At 35.2% G+C, this 22585-nt stretch overlaps 2 protein-coding genes across 6 annotated transcripts in view; one reads left to right on the top strand and one right to left on the bottom strand.

Annotated features, from left to right (window-relative positions):
• ATAD5 (ATPase family AAA domain containing 5) overlaps positions 1-13414 on the top strand; it is a 35641-nt gene extending 22227 nt beyond the window's left edge. The window contains exons 17-23 of one of the 2 annotated variants that reach the window (XM_031685292.2): positions 421-514; positions 1471-1535; positions 7432-7612; positions 9657-9838; positions 10459-11324; positions 11760-11918; positions 12030-13414. In XM_031685292.2, the coding sequence (XP_031541152.2) occupies positions 421-514; positions 1471-1535; positions 7432-7612; positions 9657-9838; positions 10459-11324; positions 11760-11918; positions 12030-12108 (1626 nt within the window). In that variant the 3' untranslated portion in view covers positions 12109-13414. The remainder of the gene's footprint in view (positions 1-420; positions 515-1470; positions 1536-7431; positions 7613-9656; positions 9839-10458; positions 11325-11759; positions 11919-12029) is intronic. The other variant, XM_072938952.1, reaches the window with a different exon arrangement.
• Positions 68-21072, bottom strand: TEFM (transcription elongation factor, mitochondrial). Of its 4 annotated transcripts, none has more exons than XM_072938953.1 (5): positions 20975-21059; positions 19748-20211; positions 17377-17526; positions 14766-15211; positions 68-85 (listed from the first exon to the last, which is right to left on the bottom strand). In XM_072938953.1, the coding sequence occupies exons 1-4, from the start codon at positions 21024-21026 to the stop codon at positions 14774-14776; spliced, it is 1104 nt and encodes a 367-aa protein (XP_072795054.1). In that variant the 5' UTR covers positions 21027-21059; the 3' UTR covers positions 68-85; positions 14766-14773. The 4 variants fall into 4 exon arrangements, with proteins under 4 accessions (XP_072795054.1, XP_015101342.1, XP_006212045.1 ...); XM_015245856.3 differs by lacking the exon at positions 68-85 and adding an exon at positions 14271-14439; XM_006211983.4 differs by lacking the exon at positions 68-85 and having other exon boundaries at positions 14271-15211; positions 20996-21072.
• Positions 21073-22585: the final 1513 nt, after the last annotated feature.

Raw genomic sequence — 22585 nt, 5'->3', positions numbered from 1 at the left:
TACAGAGTATACATCTATGGTCTCTCACGGTGAACGCTTACCATCTTGGCTGTAAAATAGCCGAGAAAGTCGGGAGTAACTGTATCTGTTGAAATTAAAGTGAATGAAACTATCAATCATAGAATTTTTCAGGAACATGATTAATGCAATCCAATTACTGTTCAGTGCTTGTAGACATTATTCTGACCCATACTTATCCAATTACAGGTGACTGCATTAAAGAAATGGTTTTAATGTTTGATAGTTTTTTTTACTCTTTTGGTAGTATAAGACATTGTAAGCTTTTGGCATGGGGTGAATTCACACTGTTTAGAAATTCGTAAATTTTGTCTCTAATGGATGTCTACTGTGTATTTACAACCGATATCCATTAAGTGTATTGTTGCTCAGTACAGTAACATTCTAATGACTGGTTCTTAGGTTGACGTCATTTTCGAAGAAGATGCTGGGTTTTTGAGTGCAATCAAAACATTCATGGCAACAACGAAAAGACCTGTAATCCTTACTACAAGCGGTAGGTAACCAGTGATTTTACACTTAGTTACTTCTGGTTAAAATATTTGGGGAAAGCTTCTAATTCTAGTTAGATATGTTTCTTTAGAAGTCTGCTGGTAATTAAGTCTTTTTTTCTAAAGTGAGGAGGCTTCTAGATCATTTTTAAACTAAGAATTACTGAAATTTGCAGTTGATTTGCAGCCTTGAGTAATTACAAAGTTAATATATTGCCTTGCAAATAGCAATGACTTGAAAATCACTGAATCATTATGTTGGGTGTTAAATATTTAGGAAGCCAACAACAGCCTAGAATGCAGATAGACAAATTTATGGATGCAATGGAGGGGTTTTGGCAAGGAAAATGACATATTCTTCTCTTTACCTCTTCCTCATACCTATAATATTAAATAACCAAACCTCATTTACTGGTCAGAATTTTTTATGGAACTCAGCCTTTCTGCAGTTCCTTAATATTGAACTTGGCCATTCCTTAGCTCCTGGTAACACTTCCATATGGATTAATTGCTTATTTTAGCTGAAGTAAACCATCATCAACCTAAGAGAATTGGTCTCCTTTCCTAATAATTAGAATTCAGTGTTTAATTTTAAAACTCATATAATTTTTTCATTCGAAATATTGTAATATTGTTTTCTCATATTTTTCATTGCAAATTCTCAGTAGGATATCTCTGCTATCGATTTCTGTAGGAAAATGTGTTTGTTAGACTATTTACAAACTGATAGCCCATTTGATAGTTAATGATTGTACTCTAAAAATAATGATAAGTCATACTAATCACAAATTAGGTGGTAGTTTAATTAACAGGTCAAGATAGAAATTCACTTTCTTAATGATTTACTTATAATTTGCATGTTTTATTTTCATTACTGATGAAGTATAGAATAGTGTCATAGAAAAAGTATGACTAGAAAAAGTAGTAGTCTAAATGTTTAAAAAAATTTTTTCCCCTATAGATCCAACCTTTAGTTTAATATTTGATGGCTTCTTTGAAGAAATTAATTTTAATACTCCTTCACTGGTAAGTTGAATTTTGATGATCATAAACTATACATCACATTAGATAAAAGGTGGTTTATTATAATATTTAGTTATAATTTTAAAATGTAGTTACTAAAGGGTGTTAAGTTTTTGTTTTAGAAAACTTCTGATTATTATTTTTTGCTTAAAAAAATTTTTTTTCAAAATTCAAAGTTTTACTAGATGCCTGTGTTCATTAGGTCTTTTTCATAGTAGCCAGTGCTTTATTGAGGTGAAGTTTACATACAGTTAAGATGCACTTATGTATACAACTTGAAAAATATGAACAGAGGTAAACATCCATGTAACCATCACTCAGATCAAAATACAGAGCATGTCCCTCCCCTCTAAAAGTTCCCCTGGGTGGATTTTAGTCAGCAATCCCTTCCCTACCAGAGATAACCACTGTTCTAGTATATTGGATTAGTTTTGTCTATTCTGAAATTTCAAGTAATAGGAAACATTTTGTCCTTTTGTAGCTGGTTTCTTTCACTTAACATGTTTTTTAGATTTATTCATGCTGTTTGTTCTATCAGTGGAATTGGTGGCTCATATGCATTATGTCTATTATTTGGTATTTATTTAGCTTTTAAAGAATCTGCCAGAGAGGTTTACAGTGCATGAGAGTTCTGGCAGCTGTTGTCAGTCTTTTAAACTTTGGCCATAGTAGTGGTATCCATCTGTGTGTGTGTGTGTGTACGCACGCTTGCTCTCTTGCTTGCTTTTTATTAATTAGCTTTGAAGTATAATTTACATATAGTAACATACATATAGTAAAAGACACCCACTTCAAGTGTATGGTTCAATGAATTTTGACAAATGTAGATACAGAACATGTCCATCGAGATATAGAACATTTTCATTACTTTCATCTGAAAGTTCCCTCCTGTGCCATTGTGTTCTGTCCTTTGTCCTGATCCCTCGGCTTTAGCAACTACCGGTTGGTTTTCTGTCACTATAATTTTGCCTGTTGTAGAATTTCATGTAAATGGAGTCTAATATATATAGTGTTTTTTATTTAGTTTCTTTTACACACCATGATGCTTTTTCAGATTCATATTATCTTTGCCAGTAGTTTCCTTTCCTTTTCATTAACAAGCAGTGTTCCATCGTATGGACTTACTTTACATATATGAATTTGTGTCTGTCATATTCACCAGGCGATAGACATTTGGGTTGTTTACAGTTAAACTAATAAAAATAAAGCTGCGATGAATATTCAGTGAAGCCTTTGTCTGAACATATATTTCTATTTCTTTTACTTAAATACTTACAGAAGAGCCTGATGTATACTGTTTTCTAATGATTTGCATTCCTAGTAGCAGTGTATGAGAGTTCAGTTTTTCACATACTCACCAGCACTTGAAATTGTCCATTTATTTGATTTGATTCGTGTTAATAATTGTATATTGGCATCTCATTGTGGTTTTAATTTGTGTTTCCTAAATGACTTATGATGCTGAGCATCGTTTTCATGCATCTATTTGCCATCAGTATTTCTTCTTTGGAGAAGTACCTATTCAAAGCTTTTGCCCATTTTTTAAATCAGTTGTTTGTCCTATTGAGTTTTAGCAGTTCTTTTTATACTCTGGTGCATGTTTGTATTAGATACGTGTTTTGTAGATATTTTCCCCTAGTTTGTGGCTTATCTTTCCTTTTTTTCTTTTTTTGTAAAGAGTAGAAGTTTTTAATTTTAATGAAGTCCAGTTCACAAAGCTTTCCCTTTATTTGTTGATGATTTTTGTATCCTGTTTAAGATACCTTTATCAAACCTAAGCTTAGAAAGATTTTGTCTTGGAAGTTTTGTAATTATACCTCTTACATATAGATCTTTGATTTTTTGAGTAGTTTTGTATGCAATGTGAGGTAAGACATAAGATTCATTTGTTTTCCCAGATCTCCAGTTGTTCCAGCCTTGTTTTTTGAGTCTTTTTCTATTGAAGTACTTTCCATTTTGTCAAAAATCAATAGACTTTATGTACAATCTTACTCTGTGCTATTTGTCCAGGCAAAAATATGACATTGTCTTAGTTACTATAGCTCTTTCCCAAGTCTTGAAGTCAAGAAGAGTAAGTCCTCCAACTTTGTTCTTTTGCAAAATTGTTTTGGTTATCATACATCATCAATTTCTAAAATTAAGAAACAGCTTGTCAATTTTTACAGGGTTTTCTTTGATGTTTTGATGGGAATTTCATTTCATCTATGCATCAATTTTGGGAGAACTGACATTTTAATAATAATTGAGTCTTTTTTACTCATTAACAGTTTATTCTGGGGGAGAGGGGTAAAAAATTAATTTCTTTCAGCAGTGTTTTATAGTTTTCATTGAACAGACCTTGCACATATTTTGATAAATTTAGTCCTAAGTATTTAATGTTTTTTTGATGTTATAATAAATGGTATTCTGAGATTTCAATTTCCAGTTTTTTGGTGGTATATAGAAATACAATTGATTTTTGTATCCTTCCTAAACGTATTTGTTAGTTCTAGTAGTAGATTCCTTAGAATTTTCTATACTATATTTTCAGGTCAAGTAAAACCATTTTAATTTCTTTTTTTCCAGTCTGTACCTTAATTTCTTTTTGCTCTATTCTAGTGGCTAGCGCCAGTGTGCCTTCAATATTGAATAGAATTTAGAGTAGACATCTCTACCTTGTTCCTAATGTTGGGAGAAAAGCACTCATTTTTTTATCAATTAAGTATGATATTTACTGTATATTTTCATAGATGCTCTTTATCAGTTAGCTAAGAGTTTTTATTGTAAATGGTGTTGAATTTTGTCAAATACTTTTTCCTCTATCTTTTGAGACAATCATATGGTTTATCTTTTTGATTCTATTCATATGGTGAATGATGTTGATTGATTTTTTTAATGTTAGACCAGTCTTGTGTTCTTAGGATAATATGGTCATGATGTGTTATGTCCTTTATATATTTCTGGATTTGCTCATATTTTGTTACGGATTTTTGTGTCTATGTTCATGAAGAATATTGACGTGTAGTTTCCAGGTCATATGAAATGGGTTAGGACTTATTTTTTAGTAGTTTCTTTAGACATTAAAATATGCATTCTTAGGGGTGGGGGTATAGCTCAGTGGTAGAGTGCGTGCTTGGTGTACATGAGGTCCTGGCTTCAATCCCTGGTTCCTGTGTTAAGGAAAAAAAAAGGGAAAAAGAAAGAAAATAAAGGAGAAAATATGCATTCTTAGATTTTCATAGTGTATTTAGCATTAATATTATAATAATTTACAGATAATCTAAGAACTTTATAAAAAATATGTCTATTTACCATCCCTCTATCTTTTATGCTTTAGTTTTCAAATGTTTTATGTTTATACACATTATAAACTCCCTGATATAGTGCTTTATTTATTTTTGCTTTAGCCAGTCATATATGTTTTAAAGAAATTAAGAGGGTAAAAAGTCAACTTTTATGTTCACTTATATACTTATAATTTTTATGTTCTTTATTTCTTTATGAAGATCCAGGTTTTTCTTTGGTTTTGTTTCTCTTCAGCCTGAAGAACTTCAACAATTCTTATAGAGCAGGTCTGCTGGCAATGGATTTTATTAGATTTCTTTTATCTAAAAATGTCTTTATTTTCAGTTCATTCTCAATGGATATTTTTCTTCAACCTAGAAGTGTTTTTTTGGTCACTATTGTTTTTGTTATGTCAGCAGTCCTGTGTTTTTTTTGTTTTTTTGGTTTTTTTTTTGTCTCACATGCAATATATCATTTTCTTCTGGATACCTTCAAGGTACTCTCTTTAGTTTTCAGCAACTTGCCTGTGACGAGCCTAGGGATTATTTTTCTTCATATTTTTCCTGCTTGTGGTCTTATATATCTACAATCCTCAATTATATCTCATTCCTCTAGTTAGGGAAATTTGTAGGGTTATTTTTTCAAATTTATTTTATGTTCATCTTCTCTTTTTCCCTTCTGGGGATTTAAATACAAGTAGGTTAGACATTTTACATTGTCCCACATGTCACTGAGGTGTGCTGTTGCCCCCCTCACCACTGCTGCCCACCGCCTCTTTTCTGTTTCTACTTCTGATTTGGTCATTTATATTGATTTATCTTTAGGTTTACTGACACTTTTTTCCTGTCATCTCCTATCTTCTATAAGCCCATCCAGTGGAATTTTTATTCTCATATTATGGTTTTTAGTTTTTCAATATCTATTTGCTTCTTTTTTTATAGTTTCTTTTTTTCTGCAAGTTTCTTTCCTATTTGTTTATTCATTATGAGCATGTTTTCCATAAACATAGTTTTATTAGCAGTTTTAAAACTCTTTGTTGCTAGTTCCAACATCTTTGTCATCTTGTGATCGGTCTCTATTGATTGCGTCTAAAGGTATTGGTTACTTTTCCTATTTCTTTGTATGTCTAGTAGTTTTAGATTTTATCCTGTTCTTTGTGGATTCTGTTATATTCTTCTGAACAAGTGTTCTCCTGTAGTATATAGCAGCTAAAGTTTTTATTCAGTTTTTAGTTTTAGCCTGGCTGCTCTGAGACAAGCCCATGCCCATTAAACTGAAGCATCAACCAGTGATTTGCATTCTCTTTTATAGCCAGAATTCCTGATTCTCTACTTTCATGCACCTCCCCTCTCACTTTCCAACCTTTCAGCTGCTGCAGTCATCCCAAACTCTGTCCTCTGGTTCAAGCCAGTAACACTGTGAGTTTCTGTTGAGTTTTAACCACCATTGCTGCAGACTGAATTCAGTCAAAAATCAATTTTAAAAGGTAGAGGAGTGGGTAGGAGGGTGTGGAATTCACCAAGGGCCATTTCATTTGTCTGAGTGTTTATTTCCCTTCAGTTTTATTCTTCCTTTGGTTACTCTCTTGTCCATTCAAACCATTGTAATTGGCTTTTTAGACTTTTTTGTAGTTGATTATAGAATTTATAGTTACTACTGATGGCAGGGTTTGTCTGATAGTAATTACTCCTTTTTACTGAAAGCAGAAGTCCCAGGTGTATGCGAGAATAATGTGTATATATTGTAAAGTCAGAGATATATCATAAGGGCAAATTTTTTAAATTTATTTATTTATTGGGGGGTTAGGTTTATTTATTTACTGGTTTACTTATTTATTAAAATGGAGGTATAGTAGGGATTGAACCCAAGACCTCGTACATGCTAAACACACACTCTGTCACTGAGTTATACCCTCCCCAACCCTGGGAGAATTTTTTTAATTGTCTTGTTTACTGTAATGTAAAAATGCTAGCGGTCTTGTAAAATCTGTGAAATCTAAGTACAGTTTTATTTCTTTTACCTTTTCAAGATAAAAAGCTTTTTATAAACAACAGTGGGAATAATACATATTTTGTTTATTTTACAAAAAAATCAATATTAATTGAACACTAAATAAAATGAAAAAATGTACTTGGTTCATTCCCTAATGAATAACATGTTTTTTAATTTTTTCTTGTTTCTTGTTTATATACATTTATTCTTTTATGCATGCACTGATATAATTTTCTAGCTCTGGTTTTTAAAAATTATATAATAAGTATTTTTCAGTACTTCTATAGTATTCATATTTCTAATCTTAAGGGCTGTAAAAATATTCCATCAGGTTATACTATTACTTAATCCTAAGGGATTTTCTTAAGGTTTAGTAAAGTTGCCTCCAGGGTTCAGGTTGGAGAATCTCCCATAAAATTTCCCTTGTTGTCTTAGGTTACGTACAATTAATAAAATAAGTATATGTAAAAGCTTTTAATTTGGTAGCATATTCCTTTATATTTTCTAGATCAAGTCATTCTCAATAAAAGCTTAAGATATTGTGAATTTTAGCAAAATCTGGCTTACTTTTTGATATGTTATTGATGTATTTCTGTTAACTCTGCAATTGACCATGTTTCTTTTCTTTCTCCCTCTCTCTCAGCTAAATGTTGCCAGCTACCTACAGATGATCTGCTTGACTGAAAATTTTAGAACTGATGTAAAAGATTTTGTAACGTTGTTAACTGCAAATACTTGTGATATCAGGAAAAGTATCCTTTACTTACAATTCTGGATTAGAAGTGGAGGTGGATTTTTAGAAGAACGGCCATTATCCTTTTGTCGTAAGTTGATTTCTTACAAAAGAAATTTCTGTAATGGGACCCTATATACAATATATATTGTACCAAAATATTTTAAAGATTATACAAATCTTGAGCATCGAGATATCATGTTAATCTTAAAATAAACATACATACATCAATTTTGTTGATGAAAAGTTTTGTAAGCATTAAATGTGGGTAAATACATTTAAATTGAACTGGAACAAATGGTTATACATTTATAAACGGTTTCTTATAAACAAATAGAATTATATTATTTAGCAACTTCCTTTTCCACTTATTAAAACATGTTAGTGATTTTTTCCATATGTCATTTATCCATTACTATAAGTTCCCTTTTAGCTTCTTTAATAGTCTATAATTCTGTTGTTCCTAAGAACTTTATTTCAGAAATGCTTTATTTCTTATCAGTCTTCAGTCATCGTGACCTAATTGAATCACAGACATTTGCTGAGGACTTTCTCCATGCCAGGTCCCGTGTTTATATGAGTAAGACATGGTTCCTTCCCTGAAGAAGTTCATAGTTTGTGGTTTCCTTGCTCCATAGCCAGTTCTATAGTTACAGATCCTGCTCTGGGAAATACACAAATATTTAAATTTTAAAAAGGTGAAGTTCTGTAATATTAATCCCTTAATGGTTTTCTGATTTGATTAAATAAAATAAAATTTTAATATTTTATTCTCTTTCCAAGTTTTCAAAGTATTTAATTCAGTTTAAGTTGGTAGTTTTAACTGTTTCTTAGAAGTAAACATGATAAATAAGACATGGAAAATATCCTGTTATAAACAAATTGTTAGTAACTATCACCATATTACTGGATATAAAATGCTATACCAAGGACTTTTAGAAGACAGAAACTAAGTATGGCATTATTTCTTTTTTTTGAAGATCTTAAATGCATTTTATTCCTTAAAAATCAGACACACACACTGGAAATTCAAACAGTACAAAAGTATATAAAGTAAAAAGTAAAAGCTCTTTCCCAGTTCTTAAAGGTAGCTACTGTTAGACCTTTATCTATGCATATACAAATATTGCTACCTACTTATTTAGAAAAATTAACCAATACTATATTTAGTAAACAATTTGCTTTTTTTAAACTTGACAATTTATTCTCAATATATACAGTTCTAGTCCTCTTTTTCATAGCTGCATGCTATTCCATAATAGAAAGTGAATGTAACATTAATTATTAGGGGACATTTAAGCCTTCTTCAGTTTGTCATTAAAGTATGCAGTGAGTATCTTTATACATTATCCTTAAGCATATCTGTGAGTACTTGTCAAAGAGAATTCTAGAAGTATGATTGCTGGGCCAAAGGCTATGTACATTTTTTATTTTGGTAAGTGTTGCTAGGTTGCCCTCCAAAGATAATTGCTCCCACGAAGAGATTTTGTTTTTTTGTTTTTGTTTTTTGACATTTTGCTAGCTTTGTTGCTCTCCTTCCCCCACCCGCTGCAAGCTCCCACTGAGGCAGAGGGACTGCCCGCCCTGCTCTACCCAACTGTCCCTGCCAGTCCCCTCCTGCACTTCGCCCTGGCTTTGTCGTGGGGTCTGAGCCCTCACACAGTGGGCACAGCCTGTGAGCCGTGGAGAGCAGAGGCTGTCTGGTGGGCCCATGAAGAGTTTGAGGTTCCTTTACTTGTACCTCTGGCAAAAGCAGGTTATCAATTATTTTAATTTTGCCAGTTTAAAAGGTGAAAAATGAATAGTATCTTATTTTGATTTCCATGATTACTGGTGAAATTACATATCTTTTTATAAGTTTGTTAGATACTTGTGTTTCTTCTGGGACTTGCCTGTTCATCCTTGCACTTTTTTCTATTGGATTGTGTTGTAAGCCTACCTCATGTCCCACCCTCATTTAAAACCTATGTGGAAATAATGTTTGTATTATACTTTATGAATTAGATACATATATAGAGTAACAAAATGGGAGTTAGATCCAAAAGATGCCAAAGGATCTTGGATTTTAAATAACTGTTTGCTACAATTTGTTTAAAAATATGGGTAGCTAAGATTTCCTTTTCTTAATTTTGTAGGAGGAAATAGCAGACATGTACAGTTTGTTTGCTCTGAAGATGACCCTGATTCCAAAAATAACCCTAAAAATACTAAAAGGAATCCAACAGACCTTCCCAAATGTGACACTGGCTGTGCTGAGACCATGTTTGGCCTTAAGAACATTTTTTCACCATCTGAAGACTTATTTTCATTTTTGAAGGTATTTTCAGTGTCTAGTTTGAAGTGTTAAATTTATGTTTCTTTTTCATTTTCTCAACACTAACTTCTGTCTTTTGAATCATAAGATTAACTTAAATTTATTAGTAATTTTTAGACTTAAGATTTCTGATTTCAGCACATTATACCACTTTGACAAATGGTGCATAGGCATTGCTCTATATGTGCATTAGCAGATTTAGAATAGAACTTAGAAATATTTCAGATTAAAAAAAGACTATTTCTGACAAGTAGTTATTGTTGTAATTTTTTTATTTTTTTATTTTTAATGGAGGTACTGGTGATTGAACCCAGGACCTCCTGCATGCTAAGCATGCACTCTACCACGGAGCTATACCCTCCCCACCAGAACAGTAGTTTTTAAACATATGAGCTTCTAATTATTGAATTAGGGTATAACCAAGTATTAGAGAATTTAATTCTTCAAATTAACAATCTAAATCTATTTTTTGATGTATTACGGAAGTGTACATCAATAAAATTATGACGGGTAAGGGCTCATTACTTTGAAGATAGGTAGAAATGACATTATATTTATATAGGTAGAAAAATGTTCAGACTATATGCTGTTATAATATTTTTTTACTCAAAATTGTTTTTCAGCACAAAATCAGAACAGAGGAAGAATGGAATAAGCTCATCCAGCTTCTTAAAGAATTCCACGTGCAGAATGTAGATTTCTTATATAGTAATCTTGAGTTTATTCTGCCATTACCTGTTGATATCATTCCAGAAACCGAAAACTTTTGTGGTTCATCAGTAAGTGTGGACACCAGTGCAGCAACAAAAAATATGAAATGTCTTGCTAGGAAACATTCTGAAGGAGAGAAGCCATTGAAAAAGTCACAAAAAAAGAAACGTAAGAAAAAGATAGTAACTCTAGATGACAGTGACTTATTTGACACCAAATTGGACTTTTCTGATGAACTTATTAGCCTTTCCTCTGTATCTCCTTCAAATTCAGAAGAAAGCAAAGCCAGAGACAAAGAAAGCATTCCAGAGACAAAGAAACTGAACAGATGTCTACAGTCAAATACTGAATCTATACCTCATCCTCCTAAAACACCAGCAGAAAAAATAAGTTCTGGCCTTGTTTCACAGTGTTTAAATTCTCTCACTGAGTTCATGGACAACATGTCCTTCTTAGATGCCCTTTTAACTGATGTAAGGGAACAGAAGGAATTTGGTAAAAATGATTTTGGTTGGACAGATGGAAAAGTTAAAAGTGGACTTTGTGATGAGTTTAGTCTCGAGAGCAGTGATGGATGGACTTCTCGAAGCTCTGGAGAATTAAAGGCAGCTCTAGAAGCTCTCAGCTTTACTAAATGTTCTTCTACTATTTCAAAAGCATTGGAAACCTCTCTGAATTCTTGCAAGAAATTAGGAAGAGATCCAACAAAAGAGCTTACTTTTTATGTTTCACAAAAGCGCAACAATGTACACTTTAGTCAGTCAGCTGCTAATTTAGAGTAAGTCTTACTTCTTTTTGCTTTTTATTTTTTAATAATAAATGGTAAAGGGGAAATTATTAATTTCTTCTTACTAATTTTGAAATGCTGGGCATTATTGATCATGCTAAGCCCTTAATATTAATAATGTAGTTTCTAATGAGACAGTTAAGGAGGCCAGCCTGATTGCTGGAAGAGAAAATAATGAGACACTGTTGGGGGCGGGACTAGATTTGGGAGACTCCTGAATAACAGGGTTTGGATTTGCTGTGCATATAGCAGGTAGCTATTAAGGTCTTTTCAGTAGGGTAGTGACTGATGTGTTGAAAATGATACAGGAAGTTACTCTGGAATACAGTTAATCTAGTCTAGACCAGAAGCTGGTTGTTTATGGGATTGTTACATTTTTATTGGGCATTAAAAATCAAAAGATAATGCATTACTTTTCATTTACAGCAGTGCTTGGAAGAGGACAGCAGTCATTAAAAGTGTATTTTCTAGCCGATCTCTTCTGAACCTGGGTAATAGACAAGCTAGTATCATTGAATACTTGCCAACTCTCCGAAACATTTGTAGGACTGAGAAGCTAAAAGAACAAGGAAAAAGTAAAAGAAGGTAAAGTTTCTATAAAAAGAACATTTTAGTTAGCTGTTTCAAGACTGATAAATATTCTCATCTCATGGAACTATTAATATTAAATTGTATTTTTCCTTGTAATTTTGACAGGTTTCTGCACTATCTTGAAGGAATTCACCTTAACATTTCAAAAGAGACTATGAACACTTTGGCAGCTGGCTTCCCTTAATATTCTACTTTAACAATGCCTTGTACAGATTGTTGTGTGGTCCTTAAGACACCTTTTTATATTGATTTTCATGGCAGAGTTTATTTCTCTTACTGTACATTTAAAACAGACTATTTGTATATTTTTTATTAGTGTGTAAATATTTTAAGTGAAAAAAATTGAGTTACAAATTGTATTTATGATTGTGGTAGTATTTTTTTCCTGAATTTTTTGTATTATCTGATTTAGCTTTGTTGGAGTATTTTTTTTTTAACTTGTGTGAGCTGTTTCTAGAAGGTAGAGTTCACTAAGATATTTCTAAAGGTGTTTCAATGTTAAACTAATCCATAATTTTCCCCTTTCCTGTTATTCTTAATCCATCTCTCTCCAACCAAGTGTCAGCCCTCTGTCAAGTTGTGAATGTGAATCACCTAGGTGATAATCTTTTAAAAAATAAGTTTACACAATCAGAAATACAAAATAGCATATATAATACGTAAGTAAACTTCCTAGGGAAGAAATTACACATCATTTTTCAAAAAGTAAGATCTTCTGATAAATTTGAGTTTACTCATCCAGTGTATTTTACCATGTGAATCACTGAATGCTGACAAGGTGAAATCAAGATTATGAATTGTAGTTTTCATAAATGTTTTTTAGCAACCATACAAATGTGATATCTTGTATATTTTGACAACTCCTTATTTGTCTTGTATATTTTTCTTGTATTTTTATACCATTGATGTTTTATTTCATAAAGATTAATGATGTTAATATAAATATTTTGGACAAACTGCTATTCATTAAAACTATAACAAAGAATGATTCTACTGTAGGATTTCTACATGATAGCCATTTCCAGTTAAGGTTATATTTTTGGAGAAAGTATATATTTTTAATTACAAGATTTTAAAAAACCACATTGTACTTAAAATTTTTACAATCAGATAATCAGGTATCTTTAAAAATAGGTTCCTATTTCAAGGGTTTAAATTATATATTAGCTTAATATTCAATTATATTATCTAGTAAATTATATTCTCACCTTAAAAGCTAAGGATCCTAATTTTGTAGTTGAATAATACAAATGTATACCTATTCACAAAATTTTTTACCACTTATTTGTTCAACCTTTCTTGTATTGATAGTGTATTGATTCAATTAAAGGCTAAAGCTAAAAGACTGTGATATTTAAATGGGAGTTCCAGGTGTAATCATCTGGGTAAACATGGATATTGTATAGGCTTGGATATAGGCTATATCTTACAGGTTTCGTCCCTGCAGAAAAGAGAGAATAAGATGGAAGTCTTTTTTTTTTTTTTTTGGAAGGCATTTTTTTTTTAAGTGTATGGTTTTATTTTTTTCTACTGAATACAAGCGTTCACTACCTGTAGATCAGTTACCTGTTAATTTGATCAAAAGTCGAGAAAATAATAAGGATATTTTCCTCCCTAATAGGGACACGTTTAATATCTTTTTTTAAGGTTTAGCTAATTTTGGGAAAAACATTTTTTCTCTGTTCTTAAAGGTGATGAGTTCCTGTAAGACTTACGATTTACTTTTGTGATAAAAGTAACTAATTTTGATGACTTTTCAGTACTTAGCATCTTATCCTATGAATGTCTAACTCAGATACATTTTCACTAGTTATTTCCAGAAACATGTGCGAGGTAGAATGCCACACATCTGACAGGAACAACTGGGTAGCTGGTGAAACTTTACCGGTGTACAACAGTGGCAAAAGAGGTGGTCTGGAGGAAAGAGGATGATTCCAGAAGTGAAGTTTGGGGGGTCTGCATTTCCAGGGCAGAGATGCGTATGTATACAGTCACATATGTAGAGGTTTACACGTGCATGGCCACAAGTCTACAGTGCATGTCAGACTCACTAAAGGAGCTGGAGGTGCGAGAAGGGAGGGCTTCCACGTATTTTAAATATTTCTGATTATGTGGGTTTTTTCCCAACAAGTGTATTTCACTTTTCGATTAAAGGAAAGAAAAGACAATGCTTTGACATCAGAGACTTGGGTTCATTATAGGTTAAATATAATGAGGGCCTGACCTAAGGCAACTATAATGGAAAAGGGAGAGGTGTGGGGGGAAAATACTAAGTACTACTTTCCTCAAAAGATGGTCTGTTAAGTAAAATATTTCAAAGTTTAAAAATGAGCCTGTTAGACAAAGCCTGTTTGTTCTAGGTTTAATAGACCGAGCCAATGAAAACTGCCTTTTGGAGGCAGTGCATCAAACCACATTGTACTCACACAGTAAGAAGAGGATTCCGCAAGTTGTGTTATCTATTATATTTAGCTTTACTCCCGCGATGAGCACCATCCAGAAAGCTCGTTATTCCCTATTTTAACAATATAATAATGCAAATCCTTTAGTACAGATGGTATTTGCTTTTGAAAGAAGGTAACTTTGTTTCTTGTTTTGGCTGTTTAGAGGGCATCTTATTTTTTAACACTTAAACCTAAAAGGTACAAAATCTCATTATTTACTGATTTAGCCTTGGTTTATTATTGTGTAAATCATTCAGTAGCCAAAAGTCTGACATTAAACATCTAAAAACACTCAAACGCGTTAACTCCATTAACATGGATGTTCCAAACAGTTGGTTTCACAACTTTAGCGCTACTATATAAATTAATACAACATTAGAGCACGTAACATACTAACCTCAGATTTCAAGATTCAGTGTTAAAAACTGCTAATTCATAGAAGGCAACAGCTTGTAATAATGAATCATATAACTCTTCTGCTCTGTACTGTTCAGTAGATGAGAACAGCTGTCTGTAGCGGACTATCTTATCTGGTGGGAAGAACACCCGCGGCTCTTCTTTCAGGACAGACTCTGAGAGAAGCTGCTTCACTATTTCTTTTCCACTAGTCCGTGTGTCACCAATCATCAGTTCAAAGTGCTTCCCCACAGCATTTCGATTCATGCTTAGCACCTGATGTTGGCCATCCTGGGCAAAAGTCTTATTTAATAAGGCATACAGCATGGCTTCCACGATATGAAAATGTAACAGTACAGGAAACAGAGATGAGTTCTGAATTGAAGGCCCTGTTTTTTCCAGAACATAGAAGTCAGCTTTGGGCATCTTTGAAATGACTGAAGAAATCTTGACAAAAACAAAAACAAAAAAAAGATAAAATAAGTGAGCAGAAATATTCATTAAGTTTTAATGTTTGGCCCCCACCTCTGTCCCACTTCCGTTTTTAAAATAGAACTATATAACTTACATTATATTGCTTTTGACAATTTTGAAGTAACTGAAAGAGCATTTTATGGAGGTGTCAGGACAGCCAAGTTCTGGTCGTGGTTCTAACAGGAGCAAGCTGAGCTAAGACAAGTCAGTTAATCCTAATTACTAGTTTCTTCATCTGTACATAATTTCTAAAATCTATATTGGCCTTAAGATTAGACAACTTAAAACCGTTTCCTTAACCTTTTGAAAATTTCTAGGGTAGAGCATAGGGTGTGAATAACTAGGCTAGAATCAATCACCTTTGCAACTGACTGATCACATCAGATGCCTGACTGAACCAGGTTTCACAGATTTCATCAGGGTGATAATTACTGTGCATCTCCCGAGGTTCTGAACATTAAATGAGACAATCTGTGATAGCGTTCTGAAAAATGAGCTTCATAAATAATGAAAATTTCCTTTTTTAATTTTTATTTTTTAGTTGAAGTATAGTTGATTTTCAATGTTTAAGGTGTATAGCAAAGTGATTCAGTTATACATATATACATAAATGTTTTCAGATTCTTTTCCATTATAGGTTACTACAAGATATTGAATATAGTTCCCTGTGTTACACTGTAGGACCTTGTTTTTTCTTTTAGCTTTAAAGGAACTTACATAATGTTCTCCACAGTGACTGCACCAAATTACATTCATACCAACAATGTAGGAGGGTTCCCTTTTCTCCACTCTCTCTAGCATTCACTATTTGTAGACTTTCTGTATTCCTTCTGGGGAGAAATATCTATTTAGGTCTTCTGCCCATTATTTTTACTGGGTGGTTTGTTTTTTGATATTGAGCTGTATGAGCTCTTTGTATATTTTGGAAATTAATCTCTTGTCAGTTGCATCATTTGAAAACATTTTCTCCCAGTCCATAAGTTGTCTTTTCATTTTGTTTCCTCTGATGTACAAAAGCTTTAAGTTTAATTAGGTCCCATTGGTTTATTTTTGCTTTTGTTTCCGTTACTCTAGGAGACAGATCCCAAAAAATATTGCTCTGATTTATGTCAGAGTGTTCTGCCTGTTTTCCTCTAAGAGTTTTATAGTATCTGGTCTTAACATTTAGGTCTTTAATCCACTTTGAGTTTATTTTTGTATATGGTTTTAGAGAATACTCTAATTTCATTTTTTCACATGTAGCTGTCCAGTTTTCACAGCACCACTTACTGAAGAGACTCCTCTCTTATATATTCTTGCCTCCTTTGTCATAGATTATTGACCATAAGTGTGTGTGTGTTAATTTCTGGGCTCTGTATCCTGTTCCACTGATCTGTGTGTCTGTTTCTATACCAGTACTGTGGTGTTTTGATTACTGTAGCTTTGCAGTATAGTCTGAAGTCAGGGAGCGTGATTCTTCCAGCTCTGTTCTTCTTTCTCAAGATTGTTTTGGCTATTTGGGGTCTTTTGTGTTTCTATACAAATTTTAACATTTTTTTGTTTAAGTTCTGTGGGAAAATGCCATTTGTCATTTGATAGAGATTGCCTGGGGTGGTATGGTCATTTTAACAACACTGATTCTTCCAATCCAAGAACACAGTACATCTTTCCATCTATCTGTGTCATCTTCAATTTATTTCATCAGCATCTTATACTGTTTGGAGTACAGGTCTTTGGCCTCCTTAGGTAGATTTATTCCTAGGTACTTTATTCTTTTTGATGTGATGGTAAATGGGATTGTTTCTTTAATTTCTCTTTCTAATATTCTGTTGTTAGTGTATAGAAATGCAACAGATTTCTGTATGTTAATTTTGTATCCTGCAACTTTACTGAATTCATTGATGAAGTTTCTTAACATTCAGAATAATATACCACTGAGTCTCTCACTATCTGCCTTTGATTCATAAGGCATTTCTTGAAATAAATGAAGATTCAATTTTTTAAAAAATCATAGAAGTGATGGAAAACATAATAGGAATGGGTGACTCATAATTATCAGAAGAAAATCGACCCTTACCATTCTTTTACATTCCTTTTAGGTCTAGAAGATTACACAAGGAGTTCTAGCAGGTAGGAATTTGGAGGTGCAACTGCCTTACCTCTTCTAAATAGACAGATGATGGGTATGTTCCTTTCATCAATCGGCAACATTCATTTTGCTGCCAGTCCAGCACTGCCAATTTCCGATCAAGGTGAGCCCAGGCAATTCTCCGAGTACCAGAAACAATGGATACGATACTATTAACTGCCTAAAACAAAAAAGGCTGGTTTAATTACAAGCGTAAACATTTTAACAGACACAAAATTTAAGCTACAAACTCAGAAATCCCAATTAGTGTATGTAACAGAACTATATTTACAGTGTATGAACTGAGAATTGTTAAATATAGGAGTAATTATTATTAAAAGGTAAACAGTAGCAGTCAGTTTAAAGGCAAAGAATTTCTACTTGCTCTCAACAGGTAGCTCAAACTAGGCATTCAAATATTCAAATGTTGCTGGGGAAGGTGCGAGACACTGGGAAACAAGGGACATAACCATACTTTATAAGAAATGCCACCATACAACAGTTACACTGTAGAGAGGAGAAATGGTCAGGAAGACTTACTGGAGGACTAAGACAATCAGTAAAATGGTACACGGGGAGGTATTTCACCCAGATGTCTGCAGATATAGGCTGACACCTCCCAGGCAGTGGAATAAAGAATGTGCAAGTGGGAAAAGGGCAGAAGGGTGTGCAGTTTTCTGCAAAACATATCTTGCTTTATCATGAGAGCTGCTGGAAGCCACCGAAGCATGTAACATTCTGGCATACCTGAGATTTACATTTCAGAAAGATCACAGACAGCTCTGTGGCAGAGGGGCCTGAGGAAGCTAGGCTTAGGGTAGAGATTTGTGTTAGGTATCTGTCATTTGACAAAGTATGAAGAATCTAAGTCACTGATGGTGAGAAAGGCAAGAAACAGGGATAAAGGAGGAGCCCAGGAAAATTCCAGTTTTACTTCAGTGACTGTATGGCGTCATTAATCAAGATAATGACAGCAAGCAGATCATCTTGGGAAGTCAAGGGAGACAAATTATTTTTTAAGGTACTGACTTCAGGTTGCCTACACAGCTTCTAAGGGGAGATAGGTAATAGATAATTGGATATGTGGCTTTAGCTCTGTGTCAAGTCTGGGCTGGTATATGGTACATAACATCACTCCCACATGACTCAGTTATATGGGCAAATAATATGCTCTATAGGTAGGGAAGCAGATAAGCAGGAACATTTATAATTCTATACCCATCTTCATTCACTGCTAAGGTATGTATAATTATCCATTAAAGGCAGAATAGTTAGGATGCCCACACATCTACAAAATACAGGCAGGCCTTCTTTCGGTTCTTTTCTTTAGCTCAATGATTCTCAAGTTTTAGTGTACATAAGAATTACTGAACCAGTTTGCACACAGTAGTTAATGGGCAACAGATTTTTTTTCAAGGACTCTACTGTGTAGTTTTTTCCACACAAACTGACTTTAGAACCTAGCCTTCTAAATAAAATACAACTCCACTATAATCAGAGTATAAATAGTTTTTGCCGTAAAATTTGATTGATAAGTTCCAGACCAACAGCAGCAGGAGTCCATGGGTGAACTTAATGAAATCTGCAAGTCCTCTGAAAATATATGCAATGTTCTATGTACATGTGTTGTTATTATTTTTTTCCTGAAAAGAGGGTCCATAGCTTTCATCAGATTTTCAGAGAGTATCCATTATACCCCCAAAACTGAGAACTACTGGCCCAGAAAGAATTGTGATTATTATTACAGGATAAGAGAATGTTTTATCACATGTTACACAGTACCTAAGTTTCATTCCTCCAAGTTTAAATGTTTGCTGCGCCAAGTAATTCTAATATTTACTTCTTAAGACAACATTGAAAAAAGATTTGCTTTTAGAATGCTTTTTAAAAGGGAGATGGAGGAGACAGAAAATAACTTTAAATTCTGCTGGAAAGACTAGTATAATGTTCTAAAGTCACTCCCTGGCTATAACCCATCTTTGCATCTTCATTTCTCATTACTCCCAACATAGCCCTCAGACACAGTCAGGTATCTCAACATTCCTCTTAAATAAATCTTGCACAGACCTACTTCTCTACATCAACTGCTCTTTCTTCTTAGAATGCCTTCCTCTTCTTGCTAGCCTAGTTCTCTCTCCACGATCCAGGCTGAGTTCTTCCAGTAAACTTGCCCCAACAGGCAAAACGCAGAGTTCTCTCCTCTAAATTGCTAACTTACTACCTGTACATCTCATTCTTTGAGATTAACCATATAATATAATGGGTTATCTATTTATACGTGTATCTCTGAGCCCACCAACTAAACTATAAGCTGCCTGAAGAACCCTGTCTTGGTGGCCAGAATAATGCTTTGCAAAGCAAGTTCTCAAACAGTGTAAGAGGCGTTAAGAAAAGGGGTATACCTTAAGTCTCTCTCTTCCTACTTCCGGTTTGATGAGCTTTCTCAAGAGCTGGTTTTCCGGTAACTTTTTTTTTTTCCCTCCAGTCTCTGGTGAAAGAATGGACTTACAAACTTTAAGGGTAGTTTTATACCGGAACAAGGGTACGTTCATTAAACTCTCCAAATTCTGAAATGGCCCAAACTTTTCTCTGTGCTCTACAATGTTGATGGACTTTCTTCCCCGAAGCAATTTGAAAGCTTCAAGTTCTTTATTAGATGCTGTATTCAACACATGCAAGATGGAAGCCTGCTGTTCTGAAGAGAAGAGCTTGTCAAGTGCCTTTCCAGACTCCTTTGTATTTTCATCAGAAAAATCAACATGGGGAATAATTTTCTTTGGTGCAGTGGTTTTTTTCCGACAGCAGGAATTACGTAAGGTCTGGAATAAGGATGACTCTAATGGAACTGGAAAACATCTCCACCTCCCTAAAAGGAAAATTTAGCAAAATGTAAGTTGAGACGTCGTACTTCCTTTTAGTTTTAGTAGTGGCCTAAACAGAGCCTTTGCAAAGTGACATTGACTTCCCCATAATTTAAGAACTAGTGGACCCTATTCACAGGAGATATCTTCTGATTTTTGTGTATAAGCCCTACATTTTACTACCCAGAAATCTTATTTTATGTCCATCAAGAAGCATGCATTTGAAACAATGATTTCAACTGCGTAACGTTTTTAAAAATTTAAACCTTAGGGAAATCTTTTTGTAATTAATAGATCTCCTAAACAATATTTATCTTCACTAGTTTCTTTCTCACCCAGTGGAACCAATGAAAACTAAATTTTATACGTTTATAAGAAACGTTTTATCTGAGTGAGTGGCAGATTTACGAAGGTTTTTATCTTCTGTACACTTCACAAGATTCTTCCATGACTATATTTCTACGAGCAAAAGAAAAACCATGTAAGGAGCAACTCTGTAAAACCAATGAAAGTCACTCCGACATCGCGGCCACAGGGAAACCACGCAGCCAGAAGTAAGCAAGCAGCCGTTAGAATGTGAACCCTCCGCCCTCGGCCCAGTCCCAGGAGCCGCCCGCGGACCCCTAAACCCAGGGAAGGAAGCACAATCGCTGCGAGGCTCGACGACCAGCACCAACTCAGAGCGGACTCCAAGAGGGAGATGTGGACATAGGACCTGAGGGAGGAAATACTCCAGAGCCAGGGACTAAGGAAAGACGAGAAATTCACCTGGTGTCGCAGACACCTTACCTCCCGCTAAGAGGAGACCAAGGACGTTCATCTTCGGCGAGGCTCCCACGGATCAGTCTTCCGCCACTGACTTCCGGTTCCTGTGTGCTTCACCCAAAAGGGCCCGGCCTTTCAGCGGAAAGGTTCGGGTGGAAGCGGCGTTCCGGCCAGGTACTAGTTGCTTCGCTCTGGGCGGTGGGTGGGCCGCCTGGCCCGGTGCTCCTACGCCCCCAGGCGGTGGGGCGCCGCAGGCTTATTTCGCTGCGTTTGGGAAACAGTCTCGTCCCAACCTGCCCCTTACGGCAGCTGAGTCTAATCTCTGGGAAGAAAACACCTAGGCCGGTTTTAGGCTGTAGTTGACAAAATCCCTTCTTTGCGGAGCCTCCCTGGTTTATTATCCCGGCATATAGGTTGATGAGTTCCCACTGGGGCCCTGCCTGGGGCGCAAGGAGGAGAGCCTGGTTGGGGAGCGTAGTCAGGGACACACATAACATCAGGTGTAATGGAGTAACTGGGAGAGTTGCGAGGTGTTTCAGGAGCTCAAGACAGAAACAGTGTGAAGGGAAGGGCGAGGTAGGAGGAGGTGGCTTTGGCACTGGGCCTGGGTAGTCGAAAGTCCAAGCAGTATCCCATGTGGAAGGGATGGAGGGAGATGAGGCTGGCGCCAAGTTTGATTGGGCCTTGAATGTGGAATGGAGCAGTTGAAGAGCTCCACTAGGTAGCCAGAAGCCACTGGGAATTTTGTGGACTCAGATTTGAGGTGTGTTTCTAGAAAATTAGCCATATGTCGTAGTGTGAGGCTGGGTTGGAGGTGAAGAGCCTAGGAACAAGGAGAGGAGTCGAGACGGTAGTGTGTCTTCTCAAGGGACAGGCAACTAGAAGGAAATTGAACCCGGGAGGTTGCATGATCATGTCACCCAAGATGGCTGTTCTCTTGCTCTCTGTCCATCCCCTGCTAGACCAGTCTCTGCTTCAACCCTGCACCCTACTCACAAGGCTGACCTTCCCTCTTAATCATAGAGCCTAATGAGTAAATGCCTACATACCTGCCCCCAGCCCCAACTAGTGTTTGTTCTAATCTATGGATGAGAACATCTCCACTATGATAGTTTAATCAAAGGGGTGGTGAGAGGTGGGTTCCTCTACTGGTTTCCCTGGTAACTGATGAGCCAACCTGATTCAATTCACTGTATAACTGATAACCTCTCTCCCCTCTTCCCCCCACCAAGGAAGACTTCTGCCACCATGGTGAGGTGTTGCTCCAGAACCCTTTTGCTTCAGGCATGTAAGGTCCCCTATCCATTAAACCATTCATGTCTCTGTTGCTGACTCCGGGCTCTTTCTTTGAACTTGAGGCAGGACAAGTAAAGGGCTTGCAGGCCTAGGGGGAGTGCAGCCCAGCAGAGGTTTAAGGAGAATGGAAAGAAGAGGATTCTTTATGGGAAATGGGGAGACTTTAGCTAATTGTGTGAGAAACAGGGAAGTCAGGAGAGAGGTAGCTTTTGGAGGGAAAGGGGGTGGGGTTTGTGTTTTTATGAGGCAGCAGTGTCTGTGTAGGTGTTGTCCAGGTGGAAACGTAGCCAATCATAAGTGTTTGTAAGAACTACTCGT

The sequence above is a fragment of the Vicugna pacos genome, chromosome 16, assembly GCF_048564905.1.
Source record: "Vicugna pacos chromosome 16, VicPac4, whole genome shotgun sequence".
Taxonomy (NCBI): Eukaryota; Metazoa; Chordata; class Mammalia; order Artiodactyla; family Camelidae; genus Vicugna; species Vicugna pacos.
This window is presented reverse-complemented; position numbering and strand designations above follow the sequence as displayed.